This window comes from Podarcis vaucheri (assembly GCF_965113315.1).
Source record: "Podarcis vaucheri genome assembly, chromosome: 11".
Lineage (NCBI taxonomy): Eukaryota > Metazoa > Chordata > Lepidosauria > Squamata > Lacertidae > Podarcis > Podarcis vaucheri.
In genome coordinates, this window is record NC_138749.1 from 37371146 (window position 1) to 37392932 (window position 21787).

At 37.1% G+C, this 21787-nt stretch overlaps 1 protein-coding gene across 6 annotated transcripts in view; it reads right to left on the reverse strand.

The window, feature by feature from the left end:
- ARB2A (ARB2 cotranscriptional regulator A) overlaps positions 1–21787 on the reverse strand; it is a 213125-nt gene that overhangs the window by 67187 nt on the left and 124151 nt on the right. For all 6 annotated transcript variants that reach the window (XM_082191366.1, XM_082191369.1, XM_082191365.1 and 3 more), the window contains 2 exons: positions 4665–4781; positions 372–456 (listed from right to left, as the gene is read on the reverse strand). In XM_082191366.1, coding sequence (XP_082047492.1) covers positions 372–456; positions 4665–4781 — 202 coding nt within the window. The remainder of the gene's footprint in view (positions 1–371; positions 457–4664; positions 4782–21787) is intronic.

The window sequence follows — 21787 nt, forward strand, 5'->3', positions numbered from 1 at the left end:
AGCATTTTATTTTATGGTGTTCTATGTTTTCTAGAAAGAAGCACGGTATGTCTAGGAATGTTACAGAGACGTTCGGGTGACCTTCAAATACTGCAGCATCCCACAGCAATGGGTGAGAAAAGACAAGTACAGGCAGGATACAATGGAAAGGTTTAATGCCCTGGGATGAGAAAAATACTTCCTGACAATATATTAAATATGCTTTTATCTCTGAAAGGAATTGCAGACAGGTAATCCTCAGTTAGTATGCCTTCAACCAATCAACAAAAGTGCTAGGATCTCACTGTTCTGTTCCCACATTAAAATCTTGAAGGCTAATGGTGTGGGAATACAAACTTTTAAGTTTCACTTCTGGTTCAGAGTTTGCATACCTGCAGAGACACGTGGACAGTCAGGTAACATGGACTCTACTGATGTATCTAGAGGATCTGAACTTGACACCCAATTACAGCAGTTCTGAAATTGAAGGGAGACAAATTTGAATAAGAGCATTTATTCAGAACTTTATGTATCCATAACTGCCAGATTTTAAGAATAGGGATTGCAATGCCAGAGTAAGGTGACAACTGCAGTTTGTGAGCTGAAGCTCAACAAGAAGTAGCTATCATCCTGGGGTAGAAACAAGCACAACAATAGGGAGGGTGGGAGGGAGATGCAAAAAAAGGCAATGCAGTGAGCCAGATATGAGACACGCTCATTTTTGATCCCTGGGGGAGTGGACATGAGTGGAGTTCTCTGTGGACCCAGTCAGACCCACCTCCCAAAGTGAGACTGCCTACCATTGGTCCAATCTGGCAGGTAGGCTAACTCAATCTATCCAACCAGAGGGAGAGACCAGGGACTCTTCCCTCTGGCAGGAAACCTCCCAATGCTGCAGCTGCTGTGGCGGAGGACAGGCTCTGCCCCGCAAAGCTGCCAACAGCTTAATTAATTGACTATTAATTAATGAACATTTCTCTCATTTGCATATGTAATAGTCAGAGAGTGGCTGTAAAGCTGCATGTAAGGAAATGCATTAAAGAAAACTTTGTTCACATATTAGTATAGTACTGATAGGCTAAATGTAAAAGTTTCTCTTTATGGAAATACAGTACATTTATTTTTACATTTTGTTTTCTAATCCACATCTTTGGCTAAACAGTATCTGTTATATTCTGCTATTATTATTATTATTATTATTATTATTATTATTATTATTATTAAATTTTTATCCCACCCTATACCAGTAGATCTCAGGGCGGTTCACAGGAACACAGAATTCATAATCAGAATCAAAATAAGAATAACCCAGTTGCTTTACTTTACAACTTAATTGCAAAATTTGCATATTAAACATATTTATAAAATGGGCAAATCATTATTTCATTAAATATTTTATTCACAAATTTTTTTCTGTAGAAGAACTATCTACAAAAGCTTTTGTTAAAATGTTAAGAATTTTCATTTCACTTTAAAAAAAATCAAATAGCTACATTAAAACATGGAAATACCTTTGTAACATACACCCAAACAAATGTGTAAATATTTTTATTGAAGAATTTTATTTAAAAATCCCATTAATCATTGTTTCAAAATGGCCGATTGTTCTTCCTTGCAAACAAGCATGTATTGTATATTTTTAGATGCTTGCTGCCCTAGTTGTGCACCATGGAATCCGTCCTCACTGTGGAAAGATCCTTGACTGGTAGATCAAGTGTCTTATTGTAGTTCCTTAATTCATTCTGTCTGGAAGAAGATGTCAGCTGTGTTGCAGTGAGGAGAGAATTTCAAAGACTCCAATCCCCACCAATAAAGGCAGAGGAATGGCTTTTGAATAGATTTGTCAAGGCAACCCTACTGTTCTGGGACCAGGGAGAGCAGGAAGAACATAAAGGAAGGGTTGCTGTATGAGATTAGAAAGTGAAGTTCACAAAGCATGGCAGATTTTTGTAAGAAACAGTAGATCAGTGAAACCATTGAACTGTGTGAAAAACCCATGAAAACAGTTAAAAATATAACTGGCTAGTGTGTTTGTTATCTTTTCACTAAAATGTTAAGATGGCAATATTTCTATATTTCACAAAGGCTTTAAGATGCACATTTTATAATTTGCATGCCAGTTTTTAATTAACAGCTGATTGTGGAACTGTAGCACAGTAGTAAATTACAAAAGTAGTGGAATTTTTATGAAGTATTATATTCATTTGATATAGGTAAAATTAATATTATTACTGATAGAACGTTACATCAGAGAATTTGAGATAATACAGAAGATTTGAAGACAATTAACTAGTTTTATATACAATGTGCCACTTGCCTGTAAGAACTAAGTATTCTCAAATGCAAAGTAAAGATATGAAAGTGGAAGATTTGTTTTATCAGTCATCACAGTGCCTAATAAATTCAAAAATTATGACTTCTATTGGCACTAAAAATAGGCAGCTCATGATATAGGGTAGATAGATGAAATGAAGAATTGCTATTTTAACTATTAATTATTTCAATGACAGCAATTAGCACTACATACACAAAGCAATTGAGAGAAGATTTTAATTATTATTCATTCTACCACTAGATCTAAGCCCAGTGAAGTAAAAATATACCCAGGTGACAAGATATAGTTTTAGTAACAATCACCTGAATTTCACAGTGTAAAAATACTACTTATATGAGATTCTTTAACATCCCATCCATATTTTAATTCACTAGCCATTATTCTTATTCTTTAAGATCCACTTTCTGAGAATGAAATAAAAGATAATGAACATGTCATGTTTAAATGTATTCAGAGAACAATTAGTTATCAGATTCAAAATGGGAGACTTAAATTTAATATATATATATTTCCTTATGGCGTGTATTTAATGTTCTGAGTTCTCATAAAGCAACTTTGGATTTTCTAAAAAAGGCTTTAGAGGTTTGGGGTTTTTTCTTTCTTTTTGTGTGTAAGTATTTCAGGTTTGAGTTGTCAGCCTTTATCCTAGACAATTCTCTGTCCTTGCCATGGTCTGTAAAACTAAATGGTTAAATCAGAAACATTAAGGTTACAAATAATATTTTACGAAATAAACTCTAACATTGAATCCTGATTAATAGTACTGGGCCAACTAGCTGACATTGGCTGAAATCCTAAATAGCTTCTCCATTTACATAAGGCGTTGGCATTTTTCATCAATTCCCACTCAATAAGCAGCCCTGCTGCACCATATCTTACACTAGTTTTAAGGTTTCCCACCTCAGTGTGACTTGCCCCTATTTTGTGGATCAGCATCACTGCTGAGATACGGCAGATGCCCACTATCTGTACTTTCTATAAACAATTGGATACATTTTTGTTTCAGCAAGCTTTTCTAGATAGATGAAAATGACCAATAGCTTCACATAGGGGTTAAACAGCATTGTGGAGAAAATAGTGCCTTGAAGAGACCCATAAAGATAACTGCCATGGGGTCAAGAAGTTCTCTCCCAATGATAATTTTCTGGACTTGGCCTCATCAGTAGCACTGGAAGCGCTATAACACAGTGCTCCAATCCAGGATGATACCAACATCAATTGTATGAAAAGCCACAGAGAGATTAAGAAGGAGCAAGGTTCCTTGTCCTGTTCTCAGCAGAGGTCACCCACCAGGGAGACCAAGGCCAATTTAGCCTCATGGCCAGGGCTAAACAAATTGTAACTGATCTATGTAATCCATATGATCCAAGAATTCTGGCAGTTGACCTTCTGCAACCCTCTCTACCACCTTATCTTGAAAGTGGGCATTTGTAACTGGTGGTAGTTAGTCTAAGCAAACAGATCTAGGGCCGGCTTCTTTAGGAGTGTCCATACCACTGTGACAGGCATTGGTCCCTCATGAAGTGAGCATAAGAAGAGCCTGCTGGAGCAAGCTAATGGCCCATTTAGTCCAGCATCCAGTTCTCATAGTGGTCAATCAGATGCCTGTGGGATACACACAAGTAGGACCTAAGCACAGCAATCTTCCCTTCAGCTGTTTCGACAATGGTATTCAGAAGCATACTGCCTTTGACAGTGAAGGCAGAACATATTCATCGTGGTTCTGTTGCCTTTTTCATAACAGTCATACACTGGGTTGACACTGCTCTGGATGCAACCGGTAAATGGGGTAAAGCATAAAGAGGACTTGGATCCTGACTTGACCTTCCACAAGTGGTATTTCATCCAGTGGGGACTTCTGCTGGAGAAAAAAGGGGGAGAAGATTTTCCCACTTTGTTCTGCATCTGATGTCCCCTTATTATTCTGTAGTATTCCTCAATCCTCCAGAGCAGGCTTCCTCAAACTCGTCTCTCCAGATGTTTTTGGCCTACAACTCCCATGATCCCTAGCTAGCAGGACCAGTGGTCAGGGATGATGAGAATTGTAGTCTCAAAACATCTGTAGGGCTGAGTTTGAGGAAGCCTGCTCCAGTACGTATTTATTTTGGAGAAGGGGCACATGTTTTAGCAGGGCCTAGGGGATCCATCAAAAATCACCTTCCCCTTCTTCTGCAAGCAGGAAACAATAGAGTTCTGCTCATAGGATTTGAGGATCCAAATATAGTTACATACTTATTACATAAATGAAAGGAAATCAGACTATGTTCAGACCACAGGGTAAATTTCAATGAGCCTAATAAAACTGGAAAAGATTAGGTTTGCCAGCACACACACCAGAATCGAGCCTCACCTCTCGCATCCACTCTCGAATAGTTTTGCCAGCTTCTTGATGCCACACGTTGTGAACTGAGTCCGTCAATGCCACAGCAGTAACTTTATTCTTTACTTCTGCCTCTCGTTGAATCATCTGTAGAAAACACAAATCCAAAAAGTCTTAAAGTGCAAATGCGTCTAACTTTAAGCTCGCCAAACTACTCAAGTCTTTTTGCTTTTCACAGGAATCGGTTCTAGAATTTAAAGAAGGGATGGGCAACAGCTTTGAGGGTTTCTACAATCAAGCAGTATATAAATTTTATGAAATAAAATAAATTTATGACATAAAAATGATAAACCACAGTAAAGGAAAGCCAATATTCACAAAGGGACTTCAAACTATTGTTTATGATCTTGTTTTGCTGGTACCCAGAGTCAAGTTTACTCACAGAAACAAGCTACAGTTACATTTCTTTAAACAAGCCATAGTTTAACATTATGTGCTAACCAGTCCTATTCTATGTTCTTAAACTGTGATTTATGAATAATCAGAAAAAGAAATTTTCAAATGATAATAGTGTACAACAGAGAACACAGTATTAGAAAACAAAATAAAAAAATAAGAGAAGAAACATTTGTTGAAAGAATGAGTATATATAACCTATGTATTGGGTAAAATGGTACTAAACATCTTTGTTTTGCTCTTTTTCATTGGGTACAACTTAATGTTCATTGAATTTGCTGTTATGGCTAACTCAGCATTTTAAAATTACTATATTTTATTGAGTTCGACTATACTTTAAACCCTTAGCTAAAGAAGACACAAATACCATCACTATAATGTAATGTGAACATAGGTATTTTCATGTCATATCAGAGCAGTGGCCCATTTATCTAAACCAGAATCTTTGTGATTATATACAAAGGGTGAGTTTACAGAATCAATGTACCTGGCTATATATTTGTGATGATTAGCTGAGTTTAGAAGCAAACATCTGTTGGATTTATTTTTAAACACACATCTTCTCTGGATGGGAACACATGGGTCATGTACTAACAATGTGTAATGCTTTTCCTGGATTACTAGTTACTGGTACAGTCAGAACTAAGTGATTGTAGTCGCCCTTGCTTAAAAGATGACCAAATTCATGGTTCTTTTCGTCATTAATTTGAGGACTGTCTTGTTGGATCAGATGAAAGGTTCATCTAGTACAAGGTTTTTTCCCCCAACACTGGGCAGTCTGATGACATTGGGAAGCTCCTTTTGCATATAACACTTCAGCTCAATTTGAAAGGATTTAGAATTTACAAGCTTTCCTCAGAGAACTCTTCAAGAACTGTTTTCTGAGAATATTTTCCTGGCTCATAAGTTGGCAGTCTCTTGTGCATCTACTCTTTTAAATTGTTGAAAAGCACCAATTTTTCAGTACGTTTTCCATTGCCCTTCAAATCTTAACCACAGATCAGATATGCAGCTGTGCGAAAACAGAAAAAATAACACTAGTTGATTTTTAAGGCTCCAGAAAACTATGTACCGTATTTTTTGCACCATAACACTCACTTTTTTCCTCCTAAAAAGTAAGGGGAAATGTCTGTGCGTGTTATGGAGGGAATGCCAACGGGTGGCATGCCTATGGATTGTCCTCCTCTAAAAACTATGTGCGTGTTATGGTCGGGTGCGTGTTATAGAGCGAAAAATATGGTAGTTATTTGAGCATAGCTCTCAGGAGTGTTTGAATAGGGCACAGCTCAGATAAACTCCTGAGCCTTGGAAACAAAGGACATGTGAAACCCCCAGATTTGTAAACCAAGTCCTAGCGAGCTCCCCCAAAGCTGAGTGTTACAGCTTTGCAAGATTTCCTTTACACATTCTCATGTAAGCCTTTCTCCTAACAAATATGACAGGTTAGCCCTCTACTGTAGCCCTAATACCATCTCTAACAAGCTGCAGGACTCAAGGAGAGCCAAGTTAGAGTGGTACCTGCCACTGTGTATGCATGGCACAAAATAAATATTGTCTACCTCTCATACGTAAAGTGTTGTAAGTCTGAAATTTGGACAGCTTGTACCGTTCCCCATCACAAGAAATCTTCTAGACCAAACCAGAGTGATAGGACATCTATTGATGACAGTGTTTTTCAAACTCGGGTCTCCAGCTGATGTTAGACTACAACTCCCATCATTCCCGACCACTGGTCCTGCTAGCCAGGGATGATGGGGATTGTAGTCCAACAACTGCTGGAGACCCAAGTTTGAGAAACACTGTTTTATGATGATTCTGAATAAATGTTTTAACAAAGTATTCAACATGCCTTAATTATAGAGCTGAATCTCCCTACTGATAAATACATCAACCCAACCAAAGTATGTGTGTGTGTGTGTGTGTGTGTGAGAGAGAGAGAGAGAGAGAGAGAGAGAGTTCTGTTTAAAAATGTTTGTGATGGCTGAAGGCTTAAAAGGAACTCAATGAGAGCACACTTTTCACTAGGCCAGCAGTTAGGAAGAAGTACACTCTTAAAAAAAAAAAAAACCTTCCCTGTATTTGACTGACATCCTGGAAAATAAAAGAGAGGAGTCTTCAATATAGAAATAACCAAGGAAAGAATGCCAGAAGATTGTGTCTTAAAATATTTGCTTGTAATGTAGAAAATACCCAAATGAGATTTATTTACAGAAGATATAGCTGAAACTAAACTAAGGTGATATAAATCACTTTAGATGCAGGATACCTGTGACACAACCTAATTCCATATCTTTAACTAAAATATCATTTGGAAAGACATTGTTTCTTTACGATTCATAGATGAGAGCCTCAATGCAAAGAAAGTTAATTGTAACTAATTCCAGTTGAAATCAATGCAACTGTAGTCAGAACTAACTTTAACTATGTTGGGGCCCTTTAAGATTGGCAATAATAAGATTTAATACTTAAGGGCCCAAACTCAGCTAAGGTTCATTGTAACTAAGTTCCAATGATCTGCCATACACTGGAAATATGGAATAAGACCACAAGATGTCAGCAATTCCCATGTTCACCAGTACTACTATTGGGCACAAGCATACAATACTTGAAGGCCTTTAAGAAGGATAGAGAAGCTCTGATGACTTGGTTGATGTAATGAGTGACCAATGATTATATACATGCCTTGGGCTTCTGCAAAACACTGTGTAAAGTCCTAAGCGGAATTGCTTAGCAGAGACACAACATTTCAAGACAGCTGTAGAGCTTGAGCATTCTCATTATTTTACAAATTTCTAATCAAAGCTATTTGTCAAAAGCAGTCCTTACTTATCCAGAATGAGATAACATGAAAAATCACGAAGCAGCAGCATTTCATTCCTCATTTTTACAGTGGTGCCTCGCAAGACGAAATTAATTCGTTCCGTGAGTTTTTTCATCTAGCGAATTTTTCGTCTTGCGAAGCACAGTGTCGGAAAAGTTTTGGAAAAGCTTCAAAAATCACCAAAAACCTCAAAAAAGGCTACCACACCGTGCTCTATGAGTTGCTCCTCGAAGTCAAGTCGCAACTGTATTAACGGTGTTAAGAAAAAGGAAACAAACTTGCAAAAAACGCAAGACGTTTTCGTCTTGCGAAGCAAGCCCATAGGGAAATTCGTCTTGCAAAGCAGCTCAAAAACCGTAAAACCCTTTCGTCTAGTGTGTTTTTCGTCTTGCGAGGCATTCATCTTGTGGGGCACCACTGTATTTTTATTTTTAAATCCCAGAAGTAAATAGCTTTAAAAAATGAGTAACATGAATCTAGTCCTACTTATGCCTAGATCAGCTTTATGCAATGGACAGCCAAATATCTCTTGGAATATCACAGAAGACTGAAACAATAGCTTTTCCTATTATCTGGCTCTTGTCCTCTGAGGCATGTTGCCTATGAACATGGAAATTGTATTTAGCTTGCATGGCTAATAATGATTGCTAGATTTACACTGCACAAACTTTTCTATTTTTTTAGGACTTGAGTCACTGCTTGTGTGAGTAGACAGCTTGAGCAACTAGTACCTCTTCCTCTCCTCTCTGCAACCCATTTGCTTCCTCCCAAACCTCTCTAAAGGTAAAGGTAAAGGGACCCCTGACCATTAGGTCCAGTCGTGACCGACTCTGGGGTTGCGGCACTCATCTCGCTTTATTGGCCGGGGGAGCCGGTGTACAACTTCCGGGTCATGTGGCCAGCATGAGTAAGCCGCTTCTGGCGAACCAGAGCAGCGCAAGGAAACGCCATTTACCTTCCCGCCAGAGCAGTACCAATTTATCTACTTGCACTTGATGTGCTTTCGAACTGCTAGGTTGGCAGGAGCAGGGACCGAGCAATGGGAGCTCACCCCATCGTGGGGATTCAAACCACTGACCTTCTGATCGGCAAGTCCTAGGCTCTGTAGTTTAACCCACAGCGCCACCCGCGTCCCTTCTCCCCAAACCTCTCTAGAACCACCCAAAATGGTATGAATGAAGTTTGTTTGAGCAAAGCTCAGGCAGTCCAAAATGCCTTGGCCTGACTTGGGTTATTCCTTCAGCCAAATGCAGCCTGTATCTCCCCTAGCCCTGCAGCCCTCAGGAGAGGATTTGGGGGGAGAAAGGGGATAGGAAGGGAAGCAAAAGAATGGTTGCACAAGTCACCTTCAATTTGTATAGCCATTGTATACAACTCATTTAAACTAATTGTGTATAACTAGTTTATTTTGTCTCTTGCAAAAAAAAAAGAAGCTCTTATAACTTCACTGGATCAATGTGAATATTAATAATATTAGCAGGGGTTGGGGAGGTTCTATCCAGTCTTCCCATACTCTATACTATTCCTGATTTTGAAAATCTCGAACATGTTTGTGTAACTGTCTTTTTCACTAAATCAAAAACTAAACTTAAACAAAAAACAAATTACCCTTGTAATAATGTGCACCAATGCACTTATCATTGTAGTTGCCTTTTTCTATATCATTTTCAGCTCTAGAACTTTTTCAGGTGACTGGGGAAAACCAACACTATATGCAGTATTATAAATGTAAAATGTAAAAAATATATAATGGCATTATTTTCAGCACTTTTCATAATAATCTCCTATCCCTAAACCTCCATATTCCACCCCACCCCCCGTTTATTAGATTGCTGCGTGTGTGTTTGGTGGTGGTGGGAGAGATAACCAAAGCATCTGGGATAATTAAGTCTACACTATATTAATTTGAAAAGTACATAGTTTTCCTCTGACCTGATTGACTGCTGCTGGGCCTACCTGGGCAACCTATGGAGATTCTAGCGACTAGAAAATCTGACAGAATAAAGGGCACTAAAGAGAAGGGGGAAATAGCAGTTCTTTAGAACCGAGATATTTTCTAATTCCTCATGTTGAAACAAATCATCTTCAGTTGCAGGTCTGAGTTCATTTGCTGGCTAAAATATTTTGCTTCCTAGCTTCTTTCTAGAAAGCAGATTGAATTTTGGCCTTGCACAGGGTGCTGCTGAAATCTGAAAGACCAAAGTCTGCCCCTGACTTAAGATCTATCTAGTCTACAGTGAAAGGGACGCAGGTGGCGCTGTGCTCTAAACCACAGAGCCTAGGACTTGCCGATTGGAAGGTCGGCAGCTTGAATGCCCATGACGGGGTGAGCTCCCGTTGTTCGGTCCTAGCTCCTGCCCACCTAGCAGTTTGAAAGCACGTCAAAGTGCAAGTAGATAAATAGGTACCGCTCTGGTGGGAAGGTAAACGGCGTTTCCATGCGCTACTCTGGTTCGCCAGAAACAGCTTAGTCATGCTGGCTCCCTCAGCCTATAGAGTGAGATGAGCATGAAACCGTAGAGTCGCCCGCGACTGGACCTAACGGTCAGAGGTACCTTAATCTTTATAGTCTACAGTAATTACAGTTGCTAAACATTTTCTGGCCAAGGGAAAGTTTGAACAATAAAAAAGTGGCTTACTTCATCTAAGGAGATCTAGGAACAACACTTTTTAAGAGCAATAAAATATCTAGTTCTGTATATACGTATGCCTGTAACTAACACACAAATCATACCCTCCAATATTTCTCCAATGAAAATAAGGATGTCCCATTCCAGGATGATAATTTTATTATTTATACCCCATATATCTGACTCTGGGAAGCTTTCAACATACAGTGGTGCCTCGCAAGACGAAATTAATCCGTTCCGCGAGTATCTTCGTCTAGCAGTTTTTTCGTCTTGCGAAGCAACCCTATTAGCGGCTTAGTGGATTAGCGCTATTAGCGGCTATTAAAGGCTTAGCGGCTTAGCTGCTAAAAGGCTATTAAAGGCTTAGCGGCTTAGAAAAAGGGGGGGGAGTGGAAAAAAATCTCAAGACTCGCAAGACATTTCCGTCTTGCGAAGCAAGCCCATAGGGAAATTCGTCCTGTGAAGCGCATTGAAAAACGGAAAACCCTTTCGTCTAGCGGGTTTTCCGTCTTGCAAGGCATTCGTCTTGCGGGGCACCACTGTACATAAAAACATAATAAAACATTACACATTTTAAAAAATCCCTTTCCTACACTGGATTGCCTTCAGATGGCTCGGGCATTGGCTAACCCCATACCCTCCAACATTTCTCCAATGTTCTCCAATGAAAATAGGGAAAAGGGGGACATTCCAGGATCAAATAAGAAACTGGGACGGCTTCTCTAAATCTGGGACATCTCTAGAAAATAGGGACACTAGGGACACTTGGAGGGTCTGCAAGATACGTCTCTTGATCACAGATTTATCAGATTGATTGACCTTTGTTTCTTCCTTAGTTCATTTTAAGAAATTATATGTATACGTAACAACTTAAAAGAGTTGTCTGCAGATCCTTTGTCCAGTTTGTGTATTTGGCCCAGACACAAACTTGATTATCAGTTAATATTTCCTTCCAATCAAATCCACTCCTGAATATCCACATGCTGCTGAGAAAGTTTCCAACTTGTTCCGCATCTGTCTCTGAAGGAAACACTTCTCATTTCCTCCAATGCTGACCTATTAGCTCTTACAACCAATCATTCTTTTGCTCATTCTTTTGCCTTAAACACTCCCCTTATCCAGCTTCTAACCTCTTGCTGCCTTGTACAAAAGTAAAAGGAACAAATTATTGGTTTGACCAGGAAGATTTTACTTGCAGCAGTTTCACAGACTAATAGCAAATTTGGTGTTATGTGGTAGAGGATTGGACAGTATCAGGCATGTATAATCTATTACTCAATAATTGTTCAAACCTTTAAGTATACTCATTTTAACTTTACTTATAACATGTATATGCTGAAGCATTTATGAATAACAGAAAGCATATTAAAGATAACAAAATAATTGCAATGTGGAAAGAAGATGATAAAATTACATCTTGGGTCAATTTAAGAATCACTTTAGTTATCTAATTTTAAAGCTGGACTCTTAGAAACTGAGAAACAAGTACTGCAGAAAGTCTCTTTAACCTTAAAAAGCCAGATACAGGGTAAATACTGACAGCAAATTCATTCTCATAGTCCCATCAATGTTCTCTATCCACTTTCTGAAGGAAATATTTCTATACATGAGGAGGTCATTTCATCTCATTTAAAGAAATTTTCTCAACTGAAAATGTCAACATGTGTGCTAATTCTGGCTCCACTAGTCACTGGACAGAGACAACTGATGTATTTAACAAAGGCCACTGAAAAGCCATCAGCTGGGAGCAGCTCTTCGTCACTACTAAACAGGGGGCAGAGCTGAATCAGTGACCTAGAAGTGAAAGACTTTGTAATCTGATTACCAATCTTTTGAGCTATGCAGTCCATCCCCCTTTCATTTTTACTGATAAGAGAGAATCTTATTACCTAAGCAACTTTTGTAGCCTTTTAGCAATGCAAAAGCTTTCATTTAGTGCTCCAAAAGGAAACTCTCATGGGCACGCTTATTAGCCCATCTCAAGCATTGTCTCTGTACTACTTTCCCTTATTAATTTCAAAATAAATTTATTGGTATGAAAGTCTACTGCAATGGCGTTTCTGATAATAATATATGGTAAAGCTCTTGCTGGTTATTAGAGATGCTGATGAGCTATTTTCACACAGAAATGGAGGCAGCAGAGCACTTACTGGCAAACGATAAAACTAAGTGGCAATGGACAAATAATTTGGTAATTTTCCTAGATTAGGAGCAGAGTTTTGTTTAGGTAGTTGCAGGAAAAGTCCCCCCCCCCCTCATTTCCAAAGCATGGTTGTTTGATGGTTATAATGCTTTAATATTGCTTTATTGCAGTACTTTGGGTTTGCAAATGTGACAACATGCATTTTAAAAGGTGTTGAAAATGATCTCATGTGACAAGAGGATGCTGCTGTTTCTTCTTTTTGCCTTGGCCTTCCTTTCAAAGGCCTCAGGAAGAAATCTCGAAGACCTTTCCTGTCAGTTTCCTACTTCTCTACAGACATTTTGGCCTGTACACGAACACTGCTTCCCTTTGCCTTGAGGTAATAAACGATTAGCTACAGCAAACTGTAATATTTCAAGTTATTCTTTGCTAGAACGCACCCAGTCAGCGTTTCAGATGTAATACATCAGGATTTGGAATTAACTTTATTTATAGGCAAATAAAACATCCTGCTCGGAATGAGGTATCTATTATAAGAGGCCTTTAGTTTGGAGTTCATCAGTACCAACAAAGTAGCATTTTGAACTATACAACATTTAATAGAAATAACTCTGTTGTAGTGATTAATCAGTGTTTTCCTTATGAAGTGCTAAGACAAAAGTAAATGGTACCTGTTCTTGTTAAATGGTAGCTACCGATAGCAAATGTTCCAAGTATATCATGTACAAATCAAAATTAGCTAAGAACTTTGCTATAGGCAAAATAGTATATACAAAAGTAATAATACAACCCCATATTAAAATCAAAATGAAGTTTGTCTTCCTCACAGCAATCAATTAGTTTCACTGAGATTTTTCCATGAATGATACATTTTAACTGTTGCATGAAAGTATTTATGTATATGAATAGTCAATATACTGCATGCAATCTATTTCTATGGATTTCTCATACTGCTAGTTTAAAAACTTTGACTATTCACTAGTCCATTCAATGAATTTTTCAGTTTTTAGGATCACTTCTTTTTTGTAAACATGTGTCAGAATCCCACAGCATTTACATAGGCAAATATCAAACTCAACACAAAATTAATCACTAGGTAGCAGTGAGAAAAATGATATACTGAAGAACTTCATAATGTACCTTTATCCAAACATTCTCCTCCCTGAATAAAAGGCTCATCACCATTGACCATTTTTATTATCTCACTTGTTGGTATACTTAACTAAATAATTTTGGGGGAGGATTAAACCTTAATCAATGTTTTGTTCCCTCCAGAGTCTGCAAGAGTATTAAGGAATGACATGTTGTTTCTTTTTCTACCTACTGGAGAACTTGGAGCTCTGCCAGACGGTAAGTAAAGAATCAGCCAAAGTTGGCTGTAGCCTATGGGCTATATTTGTACAACCTTCTTGAAACTTTTGGATAATATCTTAGTGAAATTTATAGGCCACAGAAAAGAACAGTATGAAGACTAAATAATCATTAATGTTACATTAAATCACTAGGAACACTAACTATGGCATTCACTTATGTTCTGTCAGTATTGAACTCTGGCCTTTATGACTTAGAACTATTAATGCTACAGAATCACAGAAACATGTTTTTCTACTTCCTTTTTCAGTTTTCTAGCTCATATATACACTGGTAAAATATTTTGTGAATGGAAGAAATGAGAAATTTCAGCAATTAAGTTCTAATTATACAACAGAGCAATTTTTGATGTATTATTCGGTAATTGAATATATGCTTTTAAACTTCTAAGGCTTGTTCTGTGGATATCTTTCTCTTGACCTTTGTTCAATGGAATTACAGTAACTCTTCAGTGATTCCTTCTCACTTGTTTTCTAAAGCTGTTCAATCACACTTGCTAGCAAGAAGCACAGCTGGCAAGGGATCTAAACCTCATCACAGGGCAAAGTTAGCCTTCTGGCTTTGCCAAGAATGACATTTCAAATGAAAAAAATGCTATTTATTGTGTGGGGCATTTGATTCTGTATTTGTTTTAAGTGCAAATAGCTCCATCCTTTGTACTAACGCTGCATTTAGACACTACACTAGATTAGACAGTGCACTAGAAACAAAAACAGCAATGAATTAAACTGTCTGGATTTTTTTTTAATAAGAATACCATTGTTAATTAAAGTAAGATTACAGAAATCAGCTGAGTTTTTCCTCACAGTCCCAAAAGAAATCTACAATGGAGGATAAGCAGTGCCCCCTAGTGTTATTTACAACAGACAGAAATCAGAATAAAGGTAAACTCCATTCACTGGGATCTCTAATGAAAAATATAATGCAGAAAATGTTTATATGCAAAAGACTTATTGCAAATATATATTCAAACATATAAGTTTAACACAAAAATTATAATAAGTTACATCTAATAACTGCTACACATATGCGGTATACTCATACAAAGTATGCACACGCACACACTCTCACTCAAGAGTCTGACATGGCCAAGATGTCTTTAATGTTCCAGGCAGCTCAGAAAAAAAACATTTCCACACAGAATAGCAGGCCATGCATGAAAGCGGGTGTCAGAAAGCCCAGCAGAATCACTCACTGTGAAGATGTCTAATAGGGATTGCTGAATACACAATACAGGCAGCATGGCCTGAATGACTAAATTGGAATAGCCAGAACATAGTAAGAAGGTTTTGAATCAACCAGATATTATAATTAAACCTGTAATGAATGTTCTGACTTTTCTCCTTTTCTTTTGTTAATTGGGGGTTAACCCTATTTAGACATTGTTGGGGTCTGATGTCAACAATTTTATAATTTAATTTTGATGCCTTCCAGCAAATTATCTCAGTAACAATGACCGGGTACATAAGTAATATGTTATAGCCCTCTCCTAAAAATATACCCCAAGTGGCCAGGTTTCACTAGATGTGAACAAGCCTTTAATAGGAAATAAGAATGTAATATTGTCTTAAGGTTTAAAAAAATATTTCCCCCCCAAGTACACTGAAAAGAGTAAACAAGTTATTCTATAAATATGGAACACCACCCAAATTCATTAGCAAGGGAATGCAATTAATGCAAACAACCCCCCATAAAAACATAAAGTGTGTGTGTGGGGGGGGGGACTTTTTTAGAAGAGACAACTTTCAGATAGCGCAAGACAGTCATGTATGTCAAATTATTTTTTCAAATGGACCACAAATTAATAGAAAGCCTGACAAACTAGTGTTTTTCCATTAAAACTGCAAAACTCTTTTGAAATGAATTCAGATCACATGTTTGCAGTCTTCCATTTAAAGCATTAGTAGACATTCACTCTTATCCTTGCATTTTAAAAAGGAAATAATTAGCCCTTTATGAAAAGATTACAATGTGCATTTTAAATTAATGTTTAAAATGGAATACACACAAAAAGCATTAGTTTAGTAGATAAAATGCTAGCCATTAATGCTTAAAGTGACAGTACCTACGTATTTACACACTTCATAGTAACTATTAAGTAAAACTGTGGATGAAACTTTAATTGACTTATATTCAGTACATCATTACTAAATGAAAAGCAAGAATTTCTATTGTATGCTTGGATAAGAAAGTCACTGCGTGCCTCTTCTCACAAGGCATTTTAAAGGTATTTCCAAAAATGTAAGGCATAAATGCAACAAACAGGTGCTTGCAACTGTGTTTTTTTTACATTGGCAGATTCCTCAGGGAGCTGGAGAGGTCTCAGCTCCTCAGCAAGTGTACATTTGGTGGCAAACATGAATTTGCAGTTATATACTGTGTGAAACTGAAACTGTAAAACTATAAATATAAGTTTAATTAATTAATGTTTTTAATCAGTAACATTTTAGGGGAAAAACAGTGTCACTGATTGAATGTTGCCGCTTCTACTGCATACTGAAGACAGCTAGTATTGACATAATTCCTATGCGAAGCCTTTAAGATACATTGTATTGTCTGTCACAGTCTATACCCTTTTCATATCTTTATCCTAAGTCTTCTAATTAGATTAGCTTGATGCATGCTTATTAGCATGATGTGAAGATGAGGGAATGTTTGTGTTAGGGCCAGGAGAACTGCATGTCTTCTGCATCCCAAATCATATTCTCAAGACTGACTCTTATTACCAGGAAGGATGTTGCTATGATCAGGACCCCGTCTTGAATAACTGTTCTGAAAAGGGGTGCTACTTACAGAAAGTACAAAGCTATAATATTTTTACAGGGGCATTAAAGCCTATATAGCACATTCTCTTCACCATCAGAAGGATGGTGGAGACTGCTTCTGCAGCTGGCTGTTCTTATGATACTGAATGGAGTCTAGAATAATATGCATATGGTGCTTGCCTTGATTTTACAAACTGTTTTATGGTATATGTATCATACTGCTTTGAGAACTTCAGCTGCACAAACTGTAGTGTTAAAGAACTATCAGATGTGTTGCAGTGAAACAGCTTAGACTAATCAAGAGAATGAGAGGTTTACTATTTTCCTTAGCATATCAATATATAATTGTAATATATGTGTGTTTGTTATCTATATCTATCTACCTACACACACACACACACACACACACACACACACACAATTATCGTTGATTTCCATATTAGAAAATTAATAAAGTCCCAAATCATACACGTTAAATGCCAGCCAATATAGTATCATATTGGGACAGTTAAATCCCAAATGGAAGCTGTCCCTCTGAGGCTAATCAAGCTTATCTGTTATTTTACACAAATAACTATGCTTTGCTTTGCTTTGCAGGGAGATGAGAAACTCACTCACATTATACCGCAAAGAGTGTAAAGCGTCCACTTGCTGCACACAGTCATGAACATAAACTTTCACTGGGGATGCAGCTGGAATGATTGCAAGAAGAGAGTACTATTGTGTAAAGGGTCAGGCAGAAATAGGGAGGGACACCTTCTGCATTAACAGCATCAATAGGCCTTTGATGTTATAACAATTATTGTCCTAAAACTGTTTAAGAACTCAAAGAATTTTCCAAACATACTCTATAATGTGGGTATACAGATATATAGCTAGAAAGCTGGTGGCAGAAGGGAAATGGTGAGAATGCATCTAATAGGTTTTTTTTGGTTTTTTTTGTAAATTACTATTTCTTATGTACTAGGTGCCTACTCAATCATGAAGTGCTAGAATGTTGCTTAAAATATTTTTAAGAAGCAAATTAAGATTATTTCAGAATAAGCCATCTTAAAAAAAAAATCTACGCTTAAATTTTAATCTTCCCCACTAACTATACAGTGGTGCCTCGCAAGACGAAAAGAATTCGTTCCGCGAGTTTTTTCGTCTTGCGATGTTTTTCGTTTTGTGAAGCATGGTCTGTCGCAACTGCGCCTCTTCAAGCGGCTTTAAAAAAAAGCGCAAGACATTTTTGTCTTGCGAAGCAAGCCCATAGGGAAATTCGTCTAGCGAAGCAACGCAAAACCGAAAAACCCTTTCGTCTAGCGAGTTTTTCGTCTTGCGAGGCATTCGTCTTGCGGGGCACCACTGTATATACATGGTGTGTCTTCAGCTCTACCAGATTCATGCAGTCCTCCTGAACATTTGAGTAATTATCTAGTTGTTTCTCCCTTGTTCAAAATACTGTGGCCATAATTAAACAGGCAGGAACTTGACTTGTAATTGAATGTCTCAACGACACAAAACTGTACTTGCCACGTATGCAGCTCGGGTCTGCATTATTATCATAATAATACAGATATGTTCATTCATTTATTTCCACAAAGAGAAAAGAAATATGGAGTAAAACTTTGCAATCTAAGAGGGTCATGAAATATCAGAGATTTATGCATCTACACTATAGAAACCACAGCCACGTGAAATAGATACATTTACTGTAATAAGCAGTGCAACTCTTTCTATTAACTTCGAATCACTGTAAACTAAATATAAAGACAAATAAGAATGGCTTAATGTAACATTCGAGAGCAACTGTGACTGTGTATAATCCAGGTTAATCCTATATAAAAATGTAAGCAAATTTAAATATAACATTTCGTCAAGCAATACATCGAAGTATTCAGAGTATGATGCAATGTTTGTTTGTTTTAAATAGACCATTCTCACTTAATTCATTTTATATTAATCAAGAGACATGATACTGAATATGATTGACAAAGCAACTGCTTTTGGGTACAAAGCACTGAACATCATATTTATCACAATAAGACAATCAAACATGACTGTTTCACTGCAAGGCATGGAGAAAAAATAATCACCCTATAACCTTTTACTCAGCTAATAATATCTCAAATGCAGAAATATTTTTTCTCTATGGCAATATACACAAATATATGTCCTCTATAAAGCAATGAATCAAACTAATCAGATCCACTGAAATCAATGGAAATGGCTAATGCAAATCCATTGATTTCAATGGGTTGACTCTGCCTATAATTTAGTTGTATTCACCCCTAGATCTTTTACATGTTGATATTATACAAAAATATGAATAATAAAGTATTTCTGGCTCTAAAATCAAGGATGCCTGTCATTACCCTTTATGGAGTGGTATAGACATAACACTGGTAATGCCTTAGCTTCATTTTTTTTATATCAGACCCAGGGTTGCATATTCCATATATTAGCTCCACCTCTATGTGGATTACCTCCTCCACCCTTAACCATGGTTACATATTACATTGGCATTGATATCAACCAATTCTAATGCCAAGCTTCCCACTTAAGTAGAATTTAGAGCTAGTTAACAAGTCCCGGTTAAGAAGGAACCTAATTATCATGCATCATGGTTAATGCATAACCATGCTTAAAACAGACAAGGAAACGACCAGGGCAATTGCACTGTAAGAAGAGGGGACTGTGAGTGTGATCTCATGGCCCTCTCCCAGTTGCTTAGCACTGGTGATTGGTTAAGGGGTCACCAACATAATGTTTGAAATGGCCCTGTGAAGTTAGTAAAGTGCAAAGCATTCCTTTGAAACCACAAACAAATATCCATATGGGGTCAACATATTCCTTAAGTGGAAAAATGTGAGTGAAAAAACTCAACACAGTAGATGCCTGACTTCACCTACTTAAATGCTAATTTTGTAGGAATTCCTCAAAATAGACTACACAATCCACCCGCCAGGCCCAGGAGGCAGAGCAATCTTAAATATTTTCTAATGTTAGTTTATTTTAGGTTTTTATAATTTAATAGTTTTGAGCAGACCTTCTGTATTACCATATACTTGTATGGTCTTAATTCTTACAATGATAATTCTTCCAATTCTGATTTTCTGAATCACAGCTGAATTGCTTGACTGCCTGTTTGTTCTGAAAGATACATTTTAACTTTGGAAAGAAAACAGCTTCTAACCTCATGAAATGATTTTTGTATTTAACCAATATAATCAGCCAAAGATAAACATGATAAAAGTTAATATATGGTGTCAAATATCTTTATTACCTGAATATATCATCATCATATGCCTAAACATTAAATAGTCTGTCAATACTTCCAATTAAAAATATTTATACTGATAGCTAAAATTACTGATAGTTCCTTTACTACATAATATTGCAAAATATTTCCGTATGCTCAGTTGCTAGTGCAGCAGAATTGTCAGCAGTTTCTACAAATATGAAATGCAGTTGCAGTTTTCACATACAACTCACAGGTCAATGTATTCTCCCGTTTTAATAATGGCTTTTCCTATTACATTCATTATTCATATAGAAAAAGGATAGTACTTTTAAGGCATTATATTGCTTTCTTGAGGAATATGAGCTTTGTGACTTGAGAGGCCATTTTCTAAAGATCCTAATAGCCAAATGACATCTTGGGATATGCTATGCTCATACAGTATTTGCATAATAATGGAGGTATTTTATACATACGGGCTGAATTACACTTATCCAAGTTCTATTTTTTAAAAATGGGAATTACAAAAATTCCCAATTAATTCCCTATTTCCCTAAAATAAATTCTTTTTTTTTATAATGAAGATACAAAGTCAGAATACAAATGTGAATAAAATAGGAACGTGAAATACTTAGCATGAAGCAATTCTGTTGATTTCATGAAAGAATGCTTTAATGTTTCCTAATCAAACTAGATTTGAAAAGCGCTTAACTTTGACTGGATCATGCTCTATGTATTTTATGTTGAATTGTCGCAAAAGATCATTTTAATGACGGTTCTCCAATTTATTTTTCAATTAAAAATTCTTGTTTTATTTAAAGTATTTATGACAAATTTCAGAGCCACCAGAAATCATTTGCATCCTAGAAAGAACAGAAATTAGAAATTAACAGATCATAACATTCACACCCCACTGGATTCCACACCCAATAGGCATGAAAATGCATTCTTGAACGGGATACAAATGCCCATGAGATGCACTTGTTTCTTATATATAACTGTGTGCATTAGGATAAAAGGCATCTTTTTGCAATGGGGTCTACTTTGTCAATTAATTGAGACTTGAAGTCACAAAAATGATCTGTGTTACGTGTTGGTTTTTGTACTTGGTCCAGTAGTTCCCAATGCCAAAGATATAAGGCACTTTAAAACACAACAGTATTCAGTAGCGAAAACTGATATGTGAAAAATCAACTAAGTGATGATGGCTCTCACAAGCAGATTTGTATGGTTCTGACTAAATGACTAAACATCACCAATTAGTATTTTAAGAAATAGGATTCACCTTGTGGGATGCTGGAGCCAATGGGATGGTTCATGTCCTCATCACGTGACGCTAGGCAGGAGGACATGACCCATTCCATTGGCTCCAACATCCCTACTCGCAAATCTACACTTCAGGTAAGACCAATCGTTCTTACTACAGGCCTTCAAAAGTTGACTCACTGGCAACTAATAGACCACTGTGGGAACAGAATGCAAAACTAGAGAGGCCTTTGATCGGATTCAGCAGGGTTCTTCTCATGACTATATCAGGTTTATTTCCAAGTAAACACTTTCAAAACAGAATTTCAAATCAGGTTTGTGTCATTCAATCGTGGATTAAGACTTCAGTTTTATGCCACCATTAAGTATAGAAGGAAATTGTTGGAAAATATGGTCTTACCCTGATGAACACATACAGTAATCTTACATTCTAATGCCAATTCATGCTGTTGCTTATGCAGTCAAAACAACAACATCC